General features: G+C 45.4%; 1 protein-coding gene across 3 annotated transcripts in view; it reads right to left on the bottom strand.

Annotated features, from left to right (window-relative positions):
- Positions 1-26,005, bottom strand: part of LRIG1 (leucine rich repeats and immunoglobulin like domains 1) — a 114,804-nt gene extending 88,799 nt beyond the window's left edge. The window contains exon 1 of one of the 3 annotated variants that reach the window (XM_008524013.2): positions 25,041-26,005. In XM_008524013.2, the coding sequence (XP_008522235.2) occupies positions 25,041-25,267 (227 nt within the window). In that variant the 5' untranslated portion in view covers positions 25,268-26,005. Of the gene's footprint in view, positions 1-215; positions 537-25,040 lie in introns of those variants that run through there. The other 2 variants (XM_070576865.1, XM_070576864.1) reach the window with 2 other exon arrangements.
- Positions 26,006-27,526: the final 1,521 nt, after the last annotated feature.

The following is a 27,526-nucleotide window of genomic DNA, read 5'->3' as shown; positions in this document are numbered from 1 at the left end:
AAATAATGAATACTGGTACCTACGGAAGGTGAGTCCATTTTTAAAGTCAATCACCAGCACAGGCGATTAAAAGCCCTACCAAAAATCAATCATAAGTGACTCCTTTTGGAGGCTCAGTTACAGGCTGGAGGAACCTAAGAAACACCACGTGTACTTCTGGATACGCCATACCCTCTCTGTGTGCTAGGGAGAGACAAGAGCCATTCAATTCTCACCTTAGCAGGACATCAAGGACCGCAGGTCACAGTTACCCCAGACACCCAAGAAATCAGCTACATTGAGGCAGCTGCCTTATGAACAGCTAGAACTTCTTTGCTTAATACTTATCTGATGAACACACGTCCCTCCAGCTTCCACCATCACTCCTTTTTAAAGATTACATACTCAGATCGAAGTTTGTTCAAGTCTCTGCTCAGCTTGCCCTAGTCAATGACGCCACCATGACTCCCCTCCAATAAGCATGCTACCTGGGGGGGGAGGGGAGCGGAGTCTGGCTGGGGAGAGGCTGACTTGCTCTCGTACGCTCCACACTGACTAAATCATAAGCCCTCTTCAGTTAGACAGTAGTTCAGCTCTGTGCCTCAAGATACAGAGGATCAAACAGTACGGTTTCGGGTAAGGCAGAGCTGGCTCGATAAGGCATTCAGCTACGAGACCCAGCCTGTCCTCCAGCTGAGACTCCCCAGGCTGGCTTCCCTTTTCCCTCACTCCTCCACACTCAGTCCTGAAACACTGTCAAAGCAAATAAAAGGTGTTCCAACCCCAAGTCCAGTCCACATGGCCACACAAGCATGACTTTGCAAAACTCTGCTGGCAACCACATTGACTTGCAGCAAACTCAACTGTGATCGATAAGCCAAAGCAGGTTCGGATTCGGGTAGGTTTAAGCTTGCACAAGCACAAAGAGAAAGCCACTCACTCTCAAACCCAAAGCGACCACAGAAAGCACCTGCACAAACTCGTCAGGGTGGCTGATAAGGTCACAAGCGCCTCAGAAAAGATCTTCTACTCCTAGAGGCATGAGACAAACGGGAGGCCTGTCACACTGCTGGTGTCAATATTTATCTAAGGCGTAGGTATTCGCGATGGTATAAATCAGGCACTTTTTCAATTCACTCGTTCACGTCATGTGCCACTACAAAGCCCCCAAACAGAGATCCATTTACAGCTTGAGTTTCTTTTCTTCCATTTCCATACAGAAGGCTGACTGCGGGGCCCACAGTCTATGTCAGCAATAATCCCAGCAGCTCGAGAATAAAGGGTTCAATGTATTTCAGAACTGCCAATATCAAATGGCACTGCACCCGAGGACAATAAAGAGATGGGGAAGGGAAACAAAGTGCCTGCTTTCTCCCTTCCCATGGCATGCATGTTTTCCGCACTGGAAATGAGCAAAGCTTAGCCCTTGCAGTAAAGTAACTGAACCCCTAGAACCACGCTGAGGCATTTTTAAGTGTGACTTACACTGCAGGATTAACCCAGCAACCACGACCCAAAGGTATGTGAAGCTCAAAGGAAGCCATGTGCTATGCAACAGCCCTGTTTGGTCAGCTCCAATTCTCCCAGACTACCTCCTCCTTCACCCTCTATGGAGTCTTCCTCCCTCAGCCTCCCCCACCCCCAAAATAAAGGCCTACACAATTTCCCTTCCCAGGTAAAAGTCAGAGGAGATAACTAGTCCATCATTATGAACATTAGGAGGCCCTTGCGACCTCTGAAAATAGCTGTGCATTGTGGAAACCAGGTTCACAAATGGATTCCTCCAAGTCTCTTCCCGTCACTCAAAGTCCTCAAGTCCCCTTTCTGCAGCGGATGCTAACCTGCAGCTCCCTCAGTCAGCTGTGTTGGCTTCTTCCAAGGAGACTCACTGCGGCGGCCCAGTGGGGTAGGCCGACTTCAGGTTTCCATGCTAAGGAAATCGAGGCACTGGACAAAGATGGCTCTCTCCAGTGACAAACTGAAGAACCTGCCTCAAAGCCTTCTTGCAAAATTGCTGGGAATTGACATTAAAAAGATTCCTTAAGCCAGCTTCCTTAGGAGCTCACTAAATCTCCTTTGCTGATCCCATATAGACAACTCTTCCCAACTAGATGGGTCTCCCTCACTAGGATTCTGGATACTCCATGCAGCCCGATAAGGATCATCATCCTTATTATCTGCCAACAGGCTACAAATCACTTCAATTCCTTTCTAAGCAAAACTGCGATGGCAAGTGATGAGCTATGATATATGAGGCGCGTGTGGTCTGTGAGGGGCCAACATTCCTACCTCTGCTTTAAATACGCCTGTTGAGTGAAAGCAGGCAAGCACTGAGCCCAAAATGGTAGCGGCCGAGGGTGTGGTCGGTTTTATTTTTTCTGGCATAAAAATATACATGACACTTTAAGTGGCCAGTATTTCCTCACGCACACTGAAGTTAATAATTCACAAACCAACTGACATTCATCAAGGATCAGAAAACTTAAAGGTGGTTTATGTAAACACTCCTGTTCTTGTTCTTATTTAACAGCTGGTTTATTTAACTGATGGCTTCTGTTGCCATTAGGGGCAGGTAGCACTTCAAAATACACACTACCTGGGTCACTTAGCCTCTGAGTTTCACGTTATGCAAACTCTGGCAAGTATTTTCCTCCCTGATGGAAGAGTTAGATGATTCTAGTAAGGTGAAAATACAGGACGAAATCATCCCGGTTTGCTGATAAGACTGTTGTAATCATGCTCTCTCAGTTCTAATCCAGCCCCTCCCAATGGACAATCCCCAAGACGCCAACACAGGAAGGAGCAGTAGGTTGGTTGGAACAGCACTTATCCCAGAGGCAAGCTGCCTGGATCTCAGAGCAGACTGTCTCACCCACATGAGGAAGACATGCCTCTCCACTCAGTCACCCCCAAAAAGGAGGGAATGCCCTCTCCTCTCAGACCGTATGCTCTTCACGTCTCTTTTGACCTCACTCAACTTCACCCTATCTCTAAAATCATCTGTATGTGTGGTGAGGATGCGGTGAGGGAAGGAGTCCAAGGAGGCCTTCTCCAGCCACTATCTGAGTGTCTCCAACCTGCTACAGGACAGCAGGATTACCAGGTGGTGGTGGTGGTGGTGTTTTCAACCAAAGGAAATTAACCTTGGGGGTATGAGTTATCTGCAAAGCCGTGGAGTTACTACCAACACATGATCCACAGCCTTGGTTTATGAATCCGCAAGGCCACATGAACATCCACATAAGCCTTGTTAAAGAGGTTACACATTAACCACACAGGATCTCAGGGAAGACCTATCACCTCCACCATCTCCACACCTTTTATATCGCGCCTTGAAAGGGCTTTCTGGAAGTTGCAACCATGGAATTTGAAATAAACGGAGATGGGTCCATTTTTTCAGTTTTTGTTTTTCATAAACTAATCTCAGTGGGTGCAGCTGATCCTTAAAAGACAGCGAGTTAATTCCTGAGGGGCAGAAAATGACAGCAAACCCAAAAGGGCAAACGTGGAGCGTGGCCAACCCGTGGTTCTTTCCACAGGTGTGTGTGGCTAGATGTCTCAGGGGCCCAGGGAAACGATGCTTGGATAACATAGCAGAAAAGCCAGTGGTCACTCACATTGGGTTTGGAAATGAATGAACACACAAATGCTTATGAAGCACCTGCTATGTGCCAGGAATGGAGCTGGACTCCAGGACAACGCCACAGCAAGGTGGCCTCTCCCCCAGGAGTTTACAATCAGGAGGGAAAGACAGACGCTGAGCAAGTCACCAGAGATGTGTTCCAAAGGCTCTCCTGGAACAAGACAGCAGCCACCCTTGCTTGGCTGTTCCAGGAAAGCTCTCTGAGGAAATCTTTAACCTCAGACCAGAAGGACTGCAGAGGAGGCACAGCTGTGAGAGCACAGGCGGGGGCGGGGGCGGGGGGGCCTGAGGAAAGGGTGTGGCTGGCGAAGGAACTACCCAGTCCTGTACAGCGAGCTCAGAAAGCCCCTGGCATCAGGCAATGGCGGAGGAAGGCAGGAGGCAGGGGAACAGTGACTTGGAAGCACAAAGACTTGTAGCTGAGTCCAAGGGAGCCACCGTCTAGGGCAACAGGTCTCACACTTAAGCCTCCAAAGCAACATCCCCCCCAAAGCTGTTTAAAATGCAGATTCCAAGGGCCAGCCCTGTAGCATAGTGGTTAAGTTCACGTGCTCCACTTCGGCGGCCCAGGATTCATGGGTTTGGACCCTGGACACAGACCCACACAGTGCTCATCAAGCCATGCTGTGGCAGCATCCCACGTGGAAAACAGAGGAAGACTGGCACAGATGTTAGCTGAGCAACATTCTTCCTCAGGCAAAAAGAAGAAGATTGGCAACAAATGTTAGCTCAGGGACGATCTTCCTCACCCCCTCCAAAAATGCAGATTCCCAGTCCCTAACACCATAAATTCAGACTCCAGAGTCAATGGAGGATTAGCAAATGCCTACTGGCTGCCTGGAGGACTAAGGGAGGGCCACCACATAATCACTACTTCACTTACTAAGCGAGATCAGCCTGCAGACCAGTCTACCTAAATTGGCAGATCACCAAAGGTGGGTTGTCACTATTTTTCCCAAGTGTGTACCTGCAGGCCTTCCCTCAAGCTCCCCTCCACCACCTGGAATCCCTGCCTCTATCTGTCCACTAGAATGAGACTAAAGATGACGAAATTAAAAACAAAAAGCAAAAGATTTGATCCTCCACACCCAGGCCCAAGGTTCTAAATGCTTGCAGAGTTTCAGCAGTAACCCCTGAGTAACCCAAGGAGCCACTCTCCCTATGGTTTCTTGTGTAAATGAAACTGTTGCAAGGCCTTGGCTTCCTTTCCTATTAAAAACCACCAGGGCCACAGTTTTCAATTAACTGTGTCAGCCCACCACCCCGAAGCAGCCCAAGTTCAATATGTCTTCCCCCTGCCCCCAGCTTCCGGTCTCCACCAAGCACTTCACACCTCCCTATTGTAAACCTGTCCAGAGCAATTACCCTGCCTGTGTTTGGACAGCCTCAGTACTGCATTTCTGTCTAATTTATAGCAGCAAAGCTCTGTTGGCAAAGGCAGGCGTGCCCTGGAGCAGAGGAAATGTGGAGAAAATGGTCAGACTTGGCTGTAAATGCATATGCACAGCAAATATCCTCAGGTTAGAAGAGGGCAAATGTTCCCACTCTCCTAGTGGCAAGCTCCTCTGTGATGAGCTCCCATGAAGCGTCTCAAATCTGGATTCACGGCAAGAAAACCACTGTTCTGTTCTACCACATTTCCTCCTTCACCTGGGATTACAAACAGGGACGCACATGAACCAAACCAATCAGGCAAGTACTGTCCATTGTATTTCTACTGGAAGATCTTGAAAGTCTCAAAAATCTTAAAAATACAATTCTTCTCAACTAGGAAGATAAGTCAGAGACTAGCATCCCTTCCTGGGGAAGATCCCAAACCATCCAAAATTGTACAACCTGTCTCTTTTTGGGCAAAGAATCTGAATAGACATTTCTCCAAAGAAGATACACAAATGGTCAATAAGCAGATGAAAAGATGCTCAGCATCACTACTCATTAGGGAAATGCAAATCAAAACTACAATGAGATACCACTTCACACCCACTAGGATGGCCATCATTAAAAAGACACACAGTAACAAGTATTGGTGAGACTGTAGAGAAACGGGAACTTTATTCACTAGGGGAAGTGCAACACTGTGCACACAGCCTCTGGGAAACACTCCAGCAGTGCCTCAAAAAGTTAAACATGGCTACCATATGAACCAGCAATTCCACTCCCAGGCACGTACCCAAGAGAAATGAAAACATACATTCAACACAAAACTTGTACACCAATGTTCAAAGCAGCATTATGCACAATAGCCAAAAATTGGAAACAATCCCAAGTCCATCAACAGATGAATGGATAAACAAAATGTGGTACATGCATAAAATGGAATATTACTCAGCCACAAAAAAGGGAAAGAATGGTTGATACACACTACAACATGGAAGAACCCTGAAAACACTAGGCTAAGTGAAGGAAGATTCCACCTACATGAAATGTCCAGAACAGGCAAATCCACAGAGCCAGAAAGTAGATGTTGTCAGGGGACGGGAAGGAACAGTGGGGAGAGACTGCTAATGGGTACAGGGTTTCGTTTTGGGGTGATGAAAATGTTCTGGAATTAGTAGTGATGGTTCCACAACTCTGGGAATATACTAAAAACCCTGAAACATATAATTTAAAAGGATGACTTTTATGGTATTTGAATTATATCTCAATAAAGCTGTTATTTAAAAAGAAGAAGAAAGAAAAAAACCTGCTGCCTTAGCAGGCTCTCAAAATTCCAGCCTAAAAATGCCACCTAGCTACTTCTGTACCACAAAAATGCAGAAATAACCTCTTCCTCTAAGTGCTAGCAGATAAATGAAGTGGGGAACAGGCAAAATAGCCACATTTCAGATGGCAGAGCCACGATTCCACCATCAAAATCTCTTCCATCGGATCAGCTTTCTTGCTTCCTAAACTGTGCTACCCTCCCTGCCACAGAGCTGCTCTCAAATCCACCAGAAGCAGAAAATCTCACTTGGAGTTTATCCTCCCACAGAAAACAAATTCCCAAGATTTCGAAAGATCATTTTTTTGCTTCATTTAATTATTTATAAGGCTGTGAAAAGCAGGGTTCCCAATGGCCAGTCATTCAAAAATTAAGAACAAACCAGAAGGTAGGAGGAAATGTCACCACAATGGGGAGAAAATAAATTAGTTAGATTAAGATTAAGATCTAAACCCCTTTCTGTGTTCTCGCAGGCAGATTTTAGAATAACAGCATGCTATTTCTGGAAATGTCCCTCCAGAGGAAAAGCTGGGAGGGTGGGGTGGAGACTCTACATTTCAGTTTTCGATTAAAATTTGCTGAAGTTGACGGAAAGCAGATATAAATGGCCAACACTCCCACCTGACCCCACCCACACACAGGTATGCTGGTCCTCCCTGGCCGAGAGCATGACCCTCCATGCCTCAGGTACCACACTGCAGCACTGCCCTCGCCAGCAAAGATGTAGTTAACTGGAAAGTCCGAAAGTCTACTGGGGCCAGGATGCGAACCAACATCAAAGAGATTCCAGTTGCTCCCCTTGTGCAATAAACTTCTTTCACCCAACATCATTCACACTTTCAGAGTGCAAAGTTCACTCTGATATTGGTGGCTTTCTCACTTTGTAGCTTTTTTGGCAAGTGCCCCTTGGCCTAGTTGTTCATTAATATATAATCAGAACATTAAAAGCATTGTTTCACCTTCTATGGAGGCTGGGGCCAACTGAATAAAGCCTACATTGTCCCTAGGGGGATGGGGGGTGCAGGAACCACCTTGCAACTGGCAGAGAATTCAAAGATGCACAGATCGGCGGGTATGGACATGTACACACACTCACACACACACACACAGAGTTAAGTATTTCACAAGATGTTTTTGATATTCCTACACGGCAAAGAGCTAAGATTAAAACGTTTATCTTACCACAGAAATTGACCTGGCATTTCTTTCCTTTTAAGCCTTTCAACACCAAATTACTCCCTACCTTTAAAACCTCTACAGGAAGTAGTGATATCTGTGGCAGGAAGACAAACGAGCGAGAAGGGACGTCTTCAGTGCGACCAGACTGCCTAAGATGAGGCTGGCTAGGGCACTACTTTTACTTTTCAGATCAGACACGCACGATGACAACTCACTTTTGAGCCCATGTTTACTTTGCTGGAAGCCACATTCTAAACATGAGCTCGTCTGTAGAAGGGAAGCAGCTTACGGTCCAACCTTGTTTATGCTCCAAGTAGGTTTGACAGAAAAACCACATCAATTTGTTTTAAAATAATTCCCGTTTGCTGGAAGCTGTTCCTGAAGGGCTCCCCGCCACGCTAATCTGCTCTGATTCCTACCAGCTGTAGGTACCAGGCACGCCAGCCACAGATAGGGTGGCCTGGGCACACGCGGGCTGGCTGGACAGGGCTGCAGCAATCTGGGGCTAACTTCTGGGGCTCCACAAAGCCACTGCAACATCCCCCTCCAGGACACACAATCAACATCGGGTTAAGAAGAACACAAAAACACTTCCTGGTTCAGAGTCAAAATTTGCAACACTCCCACACAGAGCAGAGTTCTCTGTGCAATTACACCTGGGGGGGTGGGGTAGAGCCTTTTCAAACTCTCAGAAACACATCATCTCTGGTGTTAAGGACATGTATTTGTGTCCAAGCCCAAAGTTTACAGTGGATGGTACTCAGACCATTTAGTTGGCTAAATGAGCATCAGAAAAAGAAGGAAATTTAAAAAAGGAACGTCTATGAATAACATATGCAATGATCTTCAGCCTCACCAACCAAAGAAACGCAGATTAAAATAATCCAATGCAATTTTCATGTATTAAACTGGTGTATGGTTACAGAAAAAAAAGCATCTAACGTTTGTGAGGGTGTGGGGAAAATGGGCACAATTTCACATGTAAATTGGTGGCTTCTTAGAAGCAGCTGTGCCAAAAGCCCTAAGAAGTTGCATGCCCAGAGTAATTTGGATTTACTAACTCATCCTAAGGAAATAAGAAATGTACAAACACCTATGTATAAGGATGTTTACCACACTTTAGAAAAAACCTAAATGTCCAGTATCAGGGAAAGTTTAATTGTGACTTAAACCGTATTTTAAAATATTTAAAGTCAAAGAAAATATTCATAATATTCAGTCTTAAAAAAAGCAGACATTATGTTGTACACCTGAAACCAATTTAATGTTATGTCAGTTATAACTCAATTAAAAACATTTTTTAAAAACTGAATTACAAATGAATAGCAACCCCAATTTTGTTTTTAAAAAAAGCCTCAAAATAGGTATTCAACCATAGGCATTCCTGGAAATTTATATACCAAACTGATAATATTTATCAATGGACAGATATCAATTATTCTTTTTTCTTTTGTAGTTTCCTCTTTATTCAATAAACATGTCTACCATGTGTCACCAGAAAATGAAAAGTAATTAAAATAAAAGCATGGTAACTACGTCAACAGGTCAACAGCACTAAACCCTTTAACATAAGGTCACCACTCTATCACAGCTTACTGGGTACAAAAGGGCCTTCCTACAGACTCACAGCCCAAGATCTCAATACCACTAAAGCAAACATTTGAGGCAGCGCTCACAGCCAGAACACAGCTTTCCCACTGCCTCTCTTTAGCATCTCCGGTAGACTGCGCACACCTGAGGTCCACGCCAAAAGGAGCCAGATTTAGAACCCTGTCTGCCCAAAGTCTCCTGCCATGGAAGCGTCTATAAATCTAAGTTGCTAGTTTGGCTTGAACCACCAAGGGCATGGTAACCTGCCCTCAGCGTTCTTATACCTCATTCTGGTCGAAGGGAGCAGCCTTTCCGCTCATGCCAGCAAAGAGGGAGAAAAATGACCTTGGCCTGGTCCACCCTTTTTGTCAAAGTAGAGGTCTTAGCAAAGTAAGGAAGAGCCAAGCAATCTAAACCAGCTGCCTGGCCGGGGCTCAGCATAAACTGAGCAGAGTAACCACAAGGGGAAGGGTGTCTAGACGGCCTCAGTCTATGGAAGAAGCAACCCTCCCCTAGAGTGTCAACTCTGTAAAAGCAGCCTTCAAACCTTGCTCCACCAAAAGAGCAGATGAGAGACCACGCCGACAGCTGGGAACTGCCCTGTGGGCTCCCTCGCCAAATGCAACACGGAGGAGAGCTGGCGGGTCTGGCCCACGCGCCAAGGACAGCCACTTGGGATCCAGGAGGGAAGCGACACCCAGGGACCCTATGTGGGAGACAGGTCACATGCAGTGCTTAAACTGAAAAGAGTTTCAGTAACGTTACTTGGATACAGGACTTAAAAGCCACCTTCCCAAAAGAGAGGGACGAGAAAGACTGTCAATGCTTAATGTGGTACGTAAACTGCCTACCTGGCATCTTCCAACTTCTGTTCTACGTGCTGCTTCTTCCTTTCCATTTTTCTAAGTTTCTCAACACTAATATGTGGTGGGGGATGGAGGAAACTATCAACTAGATGAGGGGTATTTAGGAAACGTACAGGCAGCCCTGGGAGGCCTAAATTATCTTGAGTGTCTGGGAAAGGTATTTCTATAGGACTTAGGGGACTAAACAGACTGAACACCAATAGTCCTACGTACATCAGTATCTGTACTGAGCATTTCTTGTGTCCCAGGCTTTGTGCTAGATTCTGGGACTACAACAGTGGATCAGAAACAAGGCCAGTCCCTGCTTTCAGGGAGCTTTCGGACTAATGGGGGAATGAGATATTAATCCAATCACGACGCGAAACTTCTGTATAAAGCGCTGCAGAGTCCTTCAGGCAGGATGCAACCCAGAAGGAAGGTCTGCAATGGCTTCCGGAGGAGAAACTTTTAGGGGTGAGCAGAAGTCGGCCTGAAAAAGAAGGAACGTTGCTCCAGACAGAGGGAACAGGATGTAAGGGACATGCGACACAGGCAGTATTCTAAGAGCCTGGAAAAAGTCCCACGTGGTGGCCAGGGCACATGGAGCAAGGTAGGAAAGAATGATGAAGGTGGAGCGGTAGCTGGACAGCCAGAGCTTTTAGGCAGTAGGAGTCACGTGTTCCAATTTGCAACTCTGCAAAGACCCCTGTCACTGGGAGCGGGGCAAGATAGATGTGAGTAAAAAGCTCTCTGCTCTCCCTAAAGTCTGCATAACACAAAGAAATAGTACAGAAGAAAAGGTGAACATAAAATTTATCAAAAAAAATCACTCATGAATTCTACCATTCTTCCTTCCATCTCTCTGCTGTGGTCCTTTTTTAAAATGAAGGGTGGGGGCAGTGGGTCACTGGTGGCCACAGCAGTCTCCCAGAACCACATATATAGCTCACAGGGCTGCACAACCCAAGGCATGCCAAGGATTTCAGGCAGAGTATAAACTCCATCGGCAGGCTAAACTGTTTATATGTTCTGGAGTTAAAAATACACCACTCAGGTCAGCGTTAACACCAGGGCCTTATCACCAAGGCTGTTTGTAAGCTGGTTACACAAGGCCAGCCTATGACTCGCCCATCTTTTAAATGTGCCTCGATCTGCAAATTGTCTAACGATACATCAGTGAGATTATAATAAAGCCACCAAATATACACGCATTTGAGAAAAACACTTTCCAAACCCAAGGATACTTTACTGTTTATAAATAGTTTACTTTTTTTGATCCCCAAGCATGTAATATTCGCAGTTGCTCCAGAAACCAAAGAAACATGGAATGGGAACACAAACCACAACCTAACAGAAACAATAAACAACAGATGGCGAGACATATGCGCATGCGACCACCCCCTTCACCAAAGGGGCACACCCAAAATGGATTGTGACACACAAGTCTGCCAATGAAGAAGCGTGCTCTTCAAGATCACATTCAGGACACCACTTACGGAGCACTGGCTCTACGGCCAGAACTGTGCTAGGTCCTTCAGGCCACCAGAGTTGAAGGACCCATCATCGGCCTCAAGGAAGTCACAGACTTGAAAGAGAGGCAAGACAAACACAAGACAGCAGTCAGTACTAGTCTCCCGGTATTCTTTCTACATACAATCATGGAGAATCAGGTTTGAGTTCTAACTCTGACAATTGCTAGATCCTGGGCAAGTCATTCAACCACTCTGGGCCTCAGGCACAACAGAGAGGTAACAGATTTCACAGTCAAGATGATAATCAAACTAGTTCATGTACATGTGTTCTGCTGCAAAAACGGCAATTGCTAGTACTGCTATAGTTATAATAGGTAACACTCCTCAAACTTCTGCTATGTGTTAGGCTCTCTTCTAAAAATCATAAATTATTTCAATTTTGTCCTCAACACAAATTAAGTGAGGTGGGCACGACAAGTATCCTCATATAAGATAAGAGGAAACTGAGTCAGACAGCTGGGCTCCAGAGCCACCACTCTTCCCAAGGTGCCACCTGACAGAATATGGCTGCCTCATCCCCACAACCACCACCCCTCATAGCCACACAAGCTGAACGAAGTGGGGCTTTGTAGAAGACGAGGACACTGCATTATCTTCCCCAGCAGACCCTGAAACACCACTCTGCTCTGGGCTTTTCACTGGTGAACACAGCTTGAACTTATTTGAAGAGTTCAAGACAAATGCTAAAATAAACTCAGACTCTCAAGTCACATTTGCCTTAACTAATGATTCTGATTAGTTGATGTTTACAAAAATTTTTTAAATGTCATCTGTCTCAAAACAAAGGGGAGGGGTCCCAATAAATACATGTGGTTCTCATATTGCTTTCCATATATGGACACATCTATTTTAGGTATCGCAATCTCATGTTCAATTATTCTGCCAATTTCACCTCAATGCTCATTTTTTTTTAAAACTCTGACTAGAATTTTCCAACTACACTGTAACTTTAAGCTTTTGTGTTTCTTCTACATTTAAAAAGAATGCCATTTCTCAATATATAACTCCCAGATGTAGAATTCACAGATGATTCATCTCACAGAACAAGTGTTCGGAGACATCAGCTCCAAATAGAGGAAAAACTTGGAATTCCCTTCTCTCTCAAAGTACGAACTCGCCTAGATCTGCTCTGCTCAACAAAGTTTGTTTTCAATTATATTTCCAAGTTCTTTTAACAATAACTGCATGGCGTCTGGCACTGACACATCTGATTCTTTGAAGTGGTTCGCAAGCAGAAAGTAGAAAATAAGGAGAAAGGGGAAAGGAAAGGAGGAGCATCCATAATTTTTGTTTTAGGTCAAATATTCTCTCTTTGACATAAAATCAGACAAACAACAAGCTACGACTTCTCACCGAAGGTCCACACTGCAAGGAGCACCACCAGTGATTGAAGAAAACCTCTGAATTGACCTCTTTATCCATCAGCTGGCTCTTGATGGGAAAACAAATCCTCAGCACAAAAAAATACGGCCTTTTACTCCTCATATCCGAATTCCAAAACCACTTTTGTAAAGTCCTCCCCACAGATCACTTAGGAGTGATCACACTTTGGGGATAAACCTCAGAACCTCTGAGAAACAATGAAAAGGAGGAATCCTTTCCACCCAGAAAAAAATGTACCACGCCCCAAGAAGGAAAGTGATAGGGTAATAAACAAGTAATTATCAATGGATTCCTAGGTACACGAAATTGGACAAGCCCTGCAGCATGCTTTCAAGTCGAAGTGGAGAAAAAAGAAGGATGTGTGACAACTTATCTAACCAGATAGATTCGGAGAATCCTCTGGGAGAAGACTAGATATAAGTAAGAAACTCACCAGAACATGTCAAGCGAGTTACCAGAGAAAATATCTGACAGTGACAACCGAGGCTCATGGAAGGGTGGGAAGATTATCTGGCCTATTTTGATTTCAGAAAGCACAAGGAAAAAGGCCACCTTTAAGTCTTAAAGGGAGAATGTTTAATAAAAAAAAAAAAGTCTAGTTCTTTGGTCAATTTCCTTTAGTCCTAAAGTAGTCCCTAATTCCTGTTAAATTTCCCGTTAAGAAGTTCCAAACCACTAATTGTGCCTCCAGCTTCGCTGCGTTTTAGCTGTATCCCCAAACAAGGTTCCAAATTCCCAAAATTTATTCTAAAGAAAAGACAGAAAAAAAAATCCAGAGGTTCCATCTTAAGAAAATTTACATGACAAAGAATAAGTGAAAGGAAGAGAAAAGCCCAAGAATTTCCACTGAAGACACTAACAAATTCCATGTGGAAAAAAGGTAGATATTGAGAATACAGAAAATAAAAGCTTCTAGATTCTGCATGATAAATAAAGTCTTTTAAGGAGACCAATTATGAGAGGGATAACGATTTTCAAGAACGGTGTTTGACCAAGAGGGAACCAATGGAAATTCAGGCAGATGGGTAGATTTGATATAAACTGAACCAAAAAGACAGCAAGAGAGACAGACTTCAAAATTGCAGAAAGAAAGCCACTGGGCTGTACATATTAAGCTGTTGAGTTTCCACCCTGAAGGCTACACGCGAAAGATCTCCCTGGTAAAAAGTTGAAAGCTACTCTGATATCCACCATGTTCCCTGCATGTAGTGAATGGCAAACCAGCTCAGAAAGGACAAGGTAGTACACAGCTGCTGGTCCTTTGGCGATTACTATCGAATGTTACAGATAGCCCATCCCATCGTTCAAGGCAGTTTATCAGCTTCCCCTACAACTTCACTCACCCCAACTATGCACAGAAAGCCTGCTTGAGATAGATGCTGCCTGCAGCGGCCCTAAGAAAGGCAGAGATAAGCGACTCTTTAGAAAAATAGGCCTTTAATTTATTTGCCTTTTTTGACCTAAGTTCTTAAAAAGCTAAATCAAAGGCCTAAAGTAGGTCTGCACCATCTTCCTTAGGTTTTCTTTGGGCCAAAGGAGAAAAGAAGGCAATAACCCAAGAAAGTAATACTGTGGAGTATTTGCTCCCCTCAATAACACCTAGGGTCCCACACACCCATTTCCCTTTGCAGCTCAGGATGTCCCTCTGAGGGTTTCACTCAGAAGCACTGAACACGCAGAGACTACTTTTAAGTACGTATCCTAGACACACAGGTCAACTTACTAACTCTTACCATCCAATCAGTAAGCAGTTTATTCCCTCTTTGCTTCACTTAGGATAGAATCATAAACCTGAAAACAAGGAGTCTTAGAAGTCAGACATTCCTTTACAGATAGGAAATTAAGTGATTAGCCCAAGGTCACCCTGCCACTCAGTGGCAGAGCTGGCACAAACCCCTAAGGTCTCCTGATACCCAGCCATGGGCTGTTTTCCTATCCTACTACATTCCTGCCTTTGTAGCTTCAACAAAATTAATTTTTTCCATTAGGTCAATAGTTTTTATCCCTCTTTGGTCAAGAACCCCTTTAACAAGCTCAGTGAAAATGTGGGCTCCTTTCTGCCCAGAAAGATGTATTGAGCTCTAAGATTTCACACATAATAAAGTTCCCTAGACCACTCCCACACCCCCCAAATAATATTTGAGGTAAGCCAGTATTTTAGGACAGTCTGGAATTCAATATAATTGAATCATTTCTAAGTATTATTTCAAATGAACTTGTGAAAGAATCCTAAAAATCTCCATAGAAGAGTTCCTGATTTTTCTCTTGGGCAAAGCACAGCCCCTCAATGAGGCCAAACCACCCGTGGCCAGGAGTCCTACCCACACACCAAATCTGAGAAAACATTCGGAGGAATTAGGGATGAGGCAGACCTTAATAGCTACAAAACATTGTAGTTTGCTTTCTGGATCTCCTCTCCTCCGAACTTGAGAAGGAAACCCTTGTCCCATTCGAGCGGCAGCTTCTGCATCCATCACTCCGTTGCAACAACAACCAACTTCCTGGAAGCAACAAGCTCTTCTGGCTGTTTATAAGTTTTGCAAGCACTGGGAGCTCGGGAGCCAGAAACTGACACCAGCCCAGGTGGAGGGAGGAAATCACAGACTCCCCCCTACCCCCAATATCTTTTTAATTAAAAATAAAACAAAAACTAAAATGTAAAGAAAGCGAATGGTGCTGGACCAAGGTAGTGCACTGCTGAAATCAGATGAAAGAACAAAGTACTACCAATTGCAAAACAGAAATTAAATTCACAGTCAGAATTTCTCAAGTGTGAGTTTCTCCCCCCATAAATTGTTCTTAAACCCTCTGGCATGTGTTTCCACTTTTCTAAACAAAGAATACACTGTAAGATGGTATCTAATCAAATATCATATAAATTTAATTAAGCTTAATATATTCATGAGTTTAACCCAACCATGTTGGACAGCTTTATCTACCGGAATTAAATTTTCACAAGTAGAATATGGAAATCATTCCATAAACTGTGACAAAGTGAATGGAACTTGGATGACTATGTAACTCCCATTCGGGTTCCTAACTAAGCTGCAGCCAGCATGAAATCTATTCTAAAAGGGAGTCCTAACTAACAAGGTAACAGGCTGTGGAGAAACCAAACTATGGACTTCTACAAAACAAAACAAAACAAAACCATTCTGCAGCTACTTGGAGAAAAGCATTTTCAAATCTGTGTGAAGTTTAAATCGAGCACAGAAGGTTTCATGAGCCTAGTTCTTTGCTTTTTGAGGATTTTCTTACAGGGTGCCTCTAACTCTATTTAAAGCAGCCTCAAGTAGCCACAGCTGGAGGGTCAGGCCTTGCAAAGTAAACAACAGTTAACTCAATTCAGACTCATGACTTAACTACAACCAATGGCTAATTATCCCTCTATTAACCAACAATATCTGAAATATCACTTTTTAAATGACCCATTCGTAATTACATTTGTTCACTAATGGATTCTAATTAACAATTAATAGCATAGTAGAAACCTCCCAATTAAGAGCTACATAAGAGAGAGGAGAGTTCATCAGAATTGCACATTTCTGGGAAAGGACTCTAGGACAAAAGAACTTTCTAAACACCTCCCACAAGAGAAGGAAAACGGAATTCTGAGAACATATTAATTAAGAGTGCCCACAGTAGATGCTCAATAAACATTCTGTAAATATACAGCTCACCAAAATTCCCTTTGGAAAAACATACTTAAATGTTGATTTCTTTAAGAAGTTGTTCACATTCACATCTCTTAAAACCACTCTATAGTGAATTGTATGATATGTGAATTATATCTCAATAAAGCTGTTAATAAAAAAAACTACAGGGGCCAGCCCCATGGCCAAGTGGTTAAGTTTGCGCACTACGCTTCGGTGGCCCAGGGTTTCGCTGGTTCGGATCCTGGGCGCGGACAAGGCACCGCTCATCAGGCCATGCTGAGGCGGCATCCCACATGCCACAACTAGAAGGATACACAACTATGTACCAGGGGGCTTTGGGGAGAAAAAAAGAAAAAATAAAAAATAAAATCTTTAAAAAAAAAAAACTATAAATTTACAGATGAAATGACATGCTTTGATTAGCTTCCAAAACGCACAGAAGAGAAGTGCATTGGGGCAGAGATCAAAGAAGAGCCAGGAGTTGATAACTGTTGAAGCTGGGAGAGAGTTAACTACATTATTCTGTCCATTTGTGTAGATGTTTGCTATCTCCATAATAAAAAGGTAAGGAAAAACACCCTGTACCAACAGAAGTGAATAACTTTATTTAAAAGTACCTGGCTGCATATCTAATGTTCCCTTAATTCAGATTTTGTTTTAAAAAATCAGACTTCTCAGATCTCGCAAGCAAAAGCAGCTGTATCTGCTACAGCCTACTTTCCCATCAGTTGTCACTGTCTCTGCCTAGGCAGGGCCCATGTGTCAATTTCTTTTTATCCAGCTCAAAGTGCTAATGCTTGAGACACAAAGATTTGGAACTAAAGCGAGATTCTCTCTCTCCCAGTTCAAAAGCGCTCAGTCCCTCTCATGATATCCAACAGGGTAGCATCACGTAGGCAATCCGGCGAGCAAGGACTGATCTGTGCCATGCATGCTCTGACCAAGACAGGTAGCAAAGTATTTGAACAGCAAACTATAAATGATGGAAGGAGCACAGGACAGGAAGCAGGGGTGGAGGGGACACTGGCTAAATGCTGCATAAAGGAGTCTTAGAAGATGAAGCTGTGAGATCTCTTATCAGCTAAAAACACCCCCTTCATTATCTCCACTGTATTTCTCAACATCTACATAACTCTGCTTACAGGACAGACCCTCACTCATTTCATTCATTTTCTTCCTAATAACATGAGACCTTGAGGAAAAAAAATACCTGTAGATCATGAAAGATTAGAGACCTACACAGCACAAAAGTTTAAAGAATAATCAATGCAAAGTCCTTAAAAAGAGACAGGCCAGGCTTTCTTTAAACTCTCTGAACGCCACCGTCTGCCAAGACAAACTCAACAAGCAGTGATTGGAACCTGTATCCTGGTTCACAAGGAAACCAAGTGTATTAGGACTTGCAGAGATGAACGGATTGGTTGTTCGCACAATGGGCTTTACCGGTTATGCTAGATTAAATAGTAATAAAGACGCAAACAATCGTGGCCGTTCATGTGGGCAAGGCTGTGAATCAGGGCCATTCACTGGGGAAGGGACGCAGGCACAGGTGCAGAAGTAGCAACAGCAAACAGCTTTTCAGGTGGCATCCTTGCCAGATGCCTCAAATGACCCTGTGCTCACCTCCCATGTCCCCTACAAAGTCACTGTACGGTTGCAAACAAACCAAAACCAATGAAAAACGGCAGAGCTCTGCAGCTCTCTGCATTGAACCCAACAATCGTCTCCCCTCACACCTCCTCCTCACTGAAATATTTCCAAACAGAAGTGGGCACAGCACAGGATTCGGTCGGCCCCACAGTCTGTAACCCAACCCCTGTTTGGAAGAGCACACCTGCATTCTTCCAAGCTATTGACTGAGGGGCGCTACTTGCACCTTGGTAGGGCTCGGTTTCCATGAAACCCTGGGAAATAATAGCATAAAATCATTAGTTTAAGGGCCTCTCACTTCTCTCCCTCCTTCCCACACCCCACCTCCCAAAAGGATAATGCTAAATAGACAGGAGTATTTGCACAACTGGAATACATTTATAAACCCCCTCAATAATTTCTGCTAATTGTATAATGTGTATAATTTGTTGCAACTGTTCATAGCTTCCCACCGGTTTGTCTGAAATTCCCAAGGGCACATGAAGTGTCACTTGTTTCACTCTATACTATCACCAAAAACTTTATGAGAGAAGGCTGCTGGCTTGTGAGCCTTGCCACCTGCCCACTCCAAAAGAGGCTTCCCATGAGAAAAGTAAACTCTTCCCAGGAGGCCTCTGTCACCAGGAAATCTGACCTGGAGAGACTGGCCATGCGAGGATGCAAAATTTGAGCTCAGGAGGCCTTAACCTTCCAACTGTGCTCCGGAATCATCAACAAATTGACCCACATTGAGGAACTGGGCTAAACACATGTGTCATCTGTCTTCACCTCAGCTGTAAGACAGAATGTTATCACCCCCTTAGTAGAAATGAAGGAAAGAGGTTCACCCCAAATCACACACACAGCTGCAAGGTGGTGGGGCCAGGAATGGACCCTAGAAATAATTTTCAGTCTCTTCATCACTATTCCCTAGTGAAGGGTGTGCGCTGGGGGGACCACCACAGATGAGGGCGCCTGCATATTTAACAGAGTAAAAGTGAAGAAAGCTTCTCCTCACTTGTACTCTTTTCCCATCAATAACCCAACCCAAGACCCGGGGTACAGTTGGGCAGCAAATGCCCATTCAAAGGACAATCTGAAGAGCTGAAGGCAGGACACAAAAAGTGTGAAACTTGAGGAAATGGAGAAACAGCTTTTTAAAAGAGAGTGACTTTTATAAGCAGATGGGGTTTATAGCTTGTGTTTCAGAAGACTGTGCATAAAGTACTTGGATAAAAATCACATAGAAAGTATTAAATAATATAAAACATAATAGTATAGAAATATATAAAGCATAAAGACTTTAGATAAGAAAAATTCAGAAGCATACTCCCTCCAAAAGAAAAACCAGGATACAAATTGGCAACTTACACTTAGATCACAGACAAACCAGAATTTTCATTTTTTTCTACAATCTTGACTTACCTATTCATTTTGCTTAGTGACAACAATGGTCATGTATCAATTTCTTCAGCAGAAAATTTCTAGTCCCACTCATGTAATTGGCCAATTAATTAGTCAGTCTGTACTGCTATTCTAACTTCTGCGGTTACATAAAAAATAAATGCAGGTTCCAAGAGGGGAAACTATGGTGAAAATTTTAACCTCTGGTCTTCAAAGTCCTACTTCTTTGCATGGGGAGCTAAGAACAAATCTGAGCTTCTTACTGATTCCCACAGTTTAACTTGAAATAAAAGCAGAAGACAATCACATTACTGACACATAACACAAACTGAAGCCATGAGGTAGATGGAATGGACCCCAAAAGCTCAATGTCACGCTTAAGTCATAAAAACACCACTAGCGATCCCTGAATTTCCCACAGGCCAGGGAACATCAGGGACTTTTAGATATTTTCCCTCCTCTGCCTGGGAATTTTTCTTCCACCCCTCCTCCCTCCAGTCTCAAGACAATGCCTTCAGCCTTTGAAACTGCATCCATTGTAAACAGCTCTGAATATTAACACAGCCCAGAGTCCTGTTCGCTTTTAAAAGACCCCCAGGGTTTCAAATTGCAGCCGTTGAGGAGGAGAAAGGTCCCAGTAAGTAAATGTCACCAAGCTCATTCAAAAGGAGTTGAAAATTAGGCTTGCTCATGAAACTTAAAAGTCCTTCAACCTATGGGGTAAGTTAGAGGAATCCCTTTGAGTTTTAAACAAATGAGAAAAAGAAAAAGAAAAAAAAGACCCTGGTACAACCAACATTATTTCTTGTGTATAGTGACTTTCAAATCAATGCATCCCTTTTCTAGATGTCCCTCTCCTGCGGCTGTCACTGTTAAAATAACCACAGGCTATTTTCAACAAGCTCCTTCTCCAGCTAACAGAGCTTCGGGGCTTTAGCAGGTGCATGAAACCGGGCCAGGTGCATTGTTAAGCCACACAAAACCCTAGCGGCTCTCTGCATTCCTGTCCACCCTGAAAGGGAGGATGCTGAAAAGACTTAGCACCAAGGAGACACCTCTGCAGGATGGGGAGAGGCCCTTCCATTGTGAGCACGGTGTCTGAGGGAGAGAAAGGTCAGCCAGAGGCCATCCCAACGTGCTCAAGGAAGGCTGTGTGGGGAACCCAGGCAAAGGAATTAACACTGCAGAGAGAGAAACCTTCAGGTTGAGGAGCAGAGCTGGAGGGCGCGGACGCTCGTTCACCCACTAGGAACCCGCTCTCCTTACACTGCACTGAATCGTCTTCATCTTTTTGGATAATACGTTCAAAAATCCGAAGTTTGTGAAATCTAGTGACCAAATGTAATTATGGAAAGAGATGAGCACATTTCTTTTTAAAACAGTCCCTTGAAAAGTGGGCAAGAACAGCTCTGACATATCCTAAAGGCCAGAGGGACACTGTGTGCCAACACAGTTCATTTACATTGGTCCCTGGCAATCTCTGGGCACTTCATAATTGCACAGTACTCAAAAATTCGATTTTACGGCCATAATTTCATATCAGAGGGACTTAAATAGCATGCCTTTCTCTCAAGGCAACCAATGTTATTTGCCAGAGACTTCCCCTTACTCAAAAAAAAAGTGTCAGAGAACTAGTGTTCCACCATGGAGGGGACGTGAGGCCCGGCTTCTGACACTTGTTGCAAAGGAAGGGACTCTGAGTTCAACGAAAGCTCCGTTAACCTTTGAAAGTGCTCAATCCTTTCAGATTTTCTCCCTGTCATTGCCCCATGTTTATGAGGCTCCCTCTTCCAAACGACTCTTTACCCATCCCCACAAATCGGAAGATGTTCAGGGTCTGCTGAGTTCTTCTTAAATGACATCGAGACACAAAGAGGAAAAGGGCAGAAGGGAAGACCTCAGGACAATCCAGACCATAATCTACTTCTTAAAAAAAAAAAAAAAAAACACAAGCATCTCAGCTTAGGTTCTGGAACAATTCGGTCATCTGCACTTTCAAACTAATTTGCATAAACAGGATGGGAAGTATTTTCCAATCCCTTAATTCACAACACTCTGCACACCTGGGCCTTCCAGCACAGCTGTAAAATTTGAAAGACAAAGGCACTCTTTGCTTCACAACTACAATGGCAGCCAAGGCTTGTGTTTATTTTCTAATGTAATAATAAGCACCACTTAGGTGCCCAAATTGACAAGCTTAGATTTAAGTCACCCAGGTTTGGTCCTGCAAGTACATAAGGAGACAAAATAGAAAGAGACCCAAATCAATATCTTCATCCTAATGTGGCGCAGGATAACCACACTTGGTGTCCTTCAGTCAACGTCCTTGCTTCTGAGTGCCATGGCCCCCCACACTGAGACAGACCCTCAGGGTTGGTTCTTCCCCCAGGGTCTGCCTTCCTTCCTATCACAATCCCATTAGGCCATCATTTAGTCCCTGGAATCTGTAAGCCAGCAAACTTCTATGCTCAACTTCATGCCACAGATAGAAGTATAAGGTAAGTTGTATTTAATACTTCTTAAACAGCTTCTGAAGCCATGCTCTCAAAAATAATTTCAAAGAAAGCAAACATCTGAGTTCTAAGAAGTTCAACTTCTTCTACGGTTCTGGGAAGTTGGAATAAGGCTTGGCAGTGCTTGGTGCTATTTATGAATGTGCTGGTTGGACTATGCCAATCTCACCTACGTAATGGGACGGCAGACTCAGTGATGGCGCGACTACTACAACTATAAGTTATTGTGCTGAACAAGTTATCCTCAGGCCCCAGGAATGAACGTATTTTTCCCCTCTACCAGCACCATTCCATTTCTTCTATTCAAACTGCACTTACATTCACTATTAAAAACTTTCACTTTCCTGACACTAGGCCTAAGAGCAACTCCAAAATTAGATGCACTGTTTACAAAAGCAAAAAAAAAAAAGAAGCTCCATAAAGCCACAGGTCCCCTTCTATCTCCAATCTACAGCCTGAAATTATTTGAACTAGCTGCAGTAAATCTAGTTCATGGGGTTATAAACTAGCTCAAAGCATTTCTAGACACAGTAGATTCAAAGAGTATAAACTTGGTGAAACTACAAAATACTTTATCATATTATATAGAGAGATTTTCTCCCCTAAAGTCTTGCTAACTCACAGCCAGAAATATAAACCGTACACATATCCTAACGGAAAATTTCTAATAAGGCTAATAACTTAAATGGAGAAATCTGAAGTCTAGGAAAAAAACCACATTTGCTTGATTTTTCTTTAATCAGAAAAAAATAACTTCACAAATATTTTCCAAAGGATTCCCATTTTGTCCTGAATACCATATTGCCACATACTCAGCAGAAGTCACACTATTCACATCTTGAAATCTAAGCAGTTAACACCCTATAATCAGTAGAATCAAGCCTGTTAAAGCTCAAAATACCTAGTTTGGTATTTACTGATCATCAAATGTGTGAGTGAAAAAAGAAAAGACTGTAATTTTAAAGGTATTTATGCCATGTGAAAGAAATGTCATGCAGGCAACAGAAAGCCCAAAAAATGACCAGTACTTCTGCTCCAAAAATTAAAGGGCAAGGCAGACCAGATCTTGTGACCATAGGAAAGAGCAAATAAGAGGACACCCTGTCCTCTCCGGGAAGTCACCACTTCTGAACTAAGTGTCTTCCCCACAATGCCACTGACACGTGGCATTAATAGTCACTCTTCCAACAGGGGAACACTTACGAAATTATTCTGATACTGCCCACATGACTTTAGTTTTTTAAGAGTATGTAAAGAAAAAACCACAACACCCCAGACTGCCCCAAGGAGATAAAAATACTACCTAAGGCAACGCGGGGCTCTATCTCCCATTACTTAACACAGCCACTGCCTGAGTTCAAACCCACACTAAGACCGCTGGTTTTCACTAAGTCAGTGATTTCACAGAAGCAGCAGTATACTGAAGAGAAAACCTAAGCGTAACTAACGGGTCCAGCTTCAGAACTCTGTAGTACTTGATCGTTAAGTAACGTGTAGTGTGGGCCAAGTTAAAGATCTGTGCCCCGTTTTCAGAGGTACAGGATCTTCACATAAGAAAGGAATTAACTTCTCTTCTTTCCCCTCAAGGCAGCCAGAAAGATCCCCAGACCACATTTTCTCAGATCAAGCCACAGGTGTTCATTAAAACTTGTGTCACCAGTATTGTTCCTCGTTTTTAAACAGTGAACGTCAAGCCTAAGGTTACTGTGCCTCTTCTATGTTCTAGGAAAGATGTCCAATTATTCAACTGAAAAGCAGACTATTCAAGATACGCCTTTTCTGGAAGGTACTAACAGTTCTGCAGAGATGCTAATTACTGATAACTGGACAGGATTTTTGACTCATGGACCAGATTTTTTAGAAGTGAAAAAAAAAGGCTATTACATTCTACCATATTTACAGAAATCTAATGTATTTTTTTCCAGCCTCCTGTAAGAAGCGTCCCACTAAGTTCTGAGAGGCCAAAATCCTGCCAGCACAGAAAACAGCCTCTTTCAGGTGAAACAAACTCTGCTTAAATGAACCAGGTCCCTGGCACCCTCTCCTGAAGTAGCACTGCTCCAAAACTAACTTGCACCATTTATAGAGGACACATGCTGAAGGGTGGGCCCTACCCCACTGGATCATCAAGCCCAAAGGGGGACCTAGAAAAAGAGAGGAAGCCTCTGGAACACAGTTCCCTAAAATGCCAGCCAGGTGGAAAGGGACAAACTCCCAGGAGTCACAGATCTCCAGGAACTCTCAAAGCCCCCTGACGCAGGGAGCCTCGAGGGAAGGCTGCCTTCTGCCCCAGCCAGAGCTAATTCAGGCCACCACGGTCCTGGGGGATGAGGAGGCGACTACACACACGCTCTCACTAATAAATAATGTAAATGGGAGACCGGAGCCAAGAGTCACCTTCATTCATTCCCCACTGGAAGGCCAAGGAGCTCAGACACCGGAGAGTTGGGTTACAGGAGGGGAAAAAGAAACACATACCCTCAGACCCCCAGACAAACTTCCTCACACTCTCCCCGCTCCAGATGTTTCCCACTCTCTCCACACACACATTCACACAAACACGCTCACCTCCAGAATCTCACTCAAGAACTTCCAGATCGCCCTCACGCTCCACGGCTCATTCACCTCCAGACCCGTGTGACCATGCTCGCTCACCTCCAGACCCCCAAGACCCATGACCACTCACCTCCAGAGCCACCAGGGACACGCTCTTTTCTCCTTCGGGCCCTCGCCACCCACGCTCACTCACCTCCAGCCCCTCACGACCCACGTTCGCTCACTCCCGGACCCCCACGAGGCACACTCTCTTCTGCACACTTCTCACGCACGCCTCTCCCTCCGGACCCCCGTGGACGACCTCACCGCTACGATCCCATGCTAACAGTTTCCCAGCCCACACAACTTCACACATACCTCCCTCAACCCGCACCCCTTCCCTGTCCCCAAGTGACAGCGCCCCGGGGCTCGGGGAAAGGGCGGCACTCACAGGCTCCGCGTCCAGGCGGGCAGGTCTCCGGGCAGCGCCGCTAACCCGCGCCCGCCGCAGTCCAGCGAGTCCCCAAGGCAAGTGCAGGCGGCCGGGCAGGGCGATCGCGGGCCGGCCGTGGCCGTGGCCGTCGCCGGCTCCGGCAGAAGCAGCAGCAGCAGCAGCCCCAGGAGAAGGCAAGGCGAGCGGCGCGGGGCCCCGAGTGCGCCCCGGACCGGCCGCGCCATCTTGTCTGGAGCGCGCTGCGAACTCCCGGCGCGGGGGCTGCGAGGGCCCGGGGGGCTCCGCTGGGCTCTAGGCTCCGCGCCGGGGCATGGCCGCCGGCACAAGTTGGCTCCGCGGCTGCGGCTCCGGCGCTCAGCGGGTCCCCGGTGCCCGGGCCGCTCCGCAGAGCCAGGAGGGGGCCGCGAGCCCCGTGCCCATCCGGGCCGACCGGCCCGTGCTCGCTGCGAACCCCACGGATCCGGGCCAGGGGTGCTCAGCGGGCACTCTCCGTCCTCCGGCCGCGCTCCGGGCCGGCTCCCGAGCCCTAGAGCACGCCAAGTGCCGCCGCCGCCGCTGCACGCCGAGGGCAGCGCCGCCGCCGCCGCCGCCGCAAGGCAGGCGCTCAGCCTCGCAGCCTGAGCTGTGCGCCCGAAGGCATCCTCCTCTCGGCTCGGAGCGCCCAGCTGCAGCCCCCGGGCCGGACGGCGCGCTCACGCCCGCACCGCTCGCAGGGCCCCGTGCGCCCTGCTGTCCCAGAGTCGCACGCAGAGCGCGCGCGCGCAGTTCCGGGCTCCGCACGGCACCTCCGCGCAGCGAGAGCCCAGCCGACCTCGCGGCCGAACAATCAGCCGCTCGCCGCTCGGCTCCCCGCGGCCCAGCCCGGGCCAGTCCCCGAGGCCCCGCCCCCGGCTGCTCGCCCTCACACACCCCCTGGGCTCCGCGCCTCGCGGCCTCCCGCCGGCCCACGTTGGATGATTTGCAACAGCGCCCCGCCACGCCCCACGCCTGCTGCTCATTGGCTGCCGGAGTCCACGGCGGCCAGCCTGGAGGGCCATTGGAGCGCTCACCGTGATCCCTCCCCTCCCGCCTCTCCAGCCGCCCCGCCCCACTCCCTTTTCCCACCCAAGGTGTGAAGGGCGGGAGACAGGGAGGAGAAAAGGAGAGAAGGCCTCCGACTCTTAAAGGGGACGTGCTGACTGTTGGTAGAGAAGGGGGATGCGGGCAGGGGGAGAAGCGCAAAGATCTGCCCTCTGGGTCTAGAGGAGGACAGAAGGTTGCTTAAGAGGGTAACGCCCCCGCTTTGGAGCTGTCTGGCCCCAGAATTTCTTCCCTTCTCCGCAGGCTGCAAACAGGGCCGGGGATTTAGAGCAAATCTGCACCCATTTTCCAGGTGCCCTCTAGGACCAAAGACACGGATTTAAAACTTCACAGATTTCCTACTGATGGGACATCTTTAGTTATTTCATTAGGCGTGGCAGCCTTCCTCTTCGCACAATCTGGAGTTCCTTTCTGCTCCTAACTGTTCTTGACCTCTTAAATCCAGCAATATGCCCTTGATTACCAAAATAAATGTGTACTGCAGAAACCAAGTCTCAAAAGTGCACACACTCCCACTCCCGCCCTAGTTAATAGAAGGGGACTTCTGAAAATGCTCCAGTCTTCAATAAAGCCGTTGCTTTGTTTGTTTAAATCAGAGCCTTTTAAAGTTAGTTTTCAAGATGACATAGAGTACTCTTAAGAGACAGAGTAAAAAGTAAAAATAATTGTTACAAAGCTTCTAATTTTGGCTCTTACATGTCCGAACATGGTAGCCATGTGTTATGACAGTGCATCTAAACAGTAAGGCTGGCGCCCGCGGACACACACACACACAGACACACACAGCGAAAAAGGGAAAAGATTAGCATGGTAATATATAGCTGCCTCTTCCGGGCATTTTTGGTTTGCTGATGTCTCATGTCCCTTCGCAAGAGTACGCAAGTTTCTAACATAACTGCACACATTGTCAGGAAAATTAAGCAAGTCAAGTTTGTTGAAAAACATTTGCTCCAGCATATGAAATCTGACTTGTGTTTTTATGGAAACGGAGGAGAGGAGATGTTTCTCAGGAAGAAAAAGGAAAAAAAAAATAATGTTAAGGGTTTTGTTCCATTTTTTACACATTCTAAGGGGTTTGCTTTAACTGGGATGTTAAACTTTCCCTCGTCCACAGGAGCACCCCTTTTCTTTAACCAAACTTGGATTTGGGGCTTGGTAGTCAAGTGGTTGCTGGCTTCCTTTCTTCTTATTCCCTCCTCCCCATTCTTCTGATTCATCGTACTATCAGACAATGGTGCCTCATTTTTCTTTCTTTCTCTCTTTTTTTTTTCGCCTGATCCCACCCATGATGCCCAAAGTAATGTTCAAATATGTGTATAAATCTATCCAAATATGATTCCTGAGAAACATCAACAGAAAAATGCTGCCCCTCACCCATTCTACCCAGAGCTTAAACCAGCTTT

This window comes from Equus przewalskii, chromosome 15 (assembly GCF_037783145.1).
Source record: "Equus przewalskii isolate Varuska chromosome 15, EquPr2, whole genome shotgun sequence".
NCBI classification, from domain to species: Eukaryota; Metazoa; Chordata; class Mammalia; order Perissodactyla; family Equidae; genus Equus; species Equus przewalskii.
This window is presented reverse-complemented; position numbering and strand designations above follow the sequence as displayed.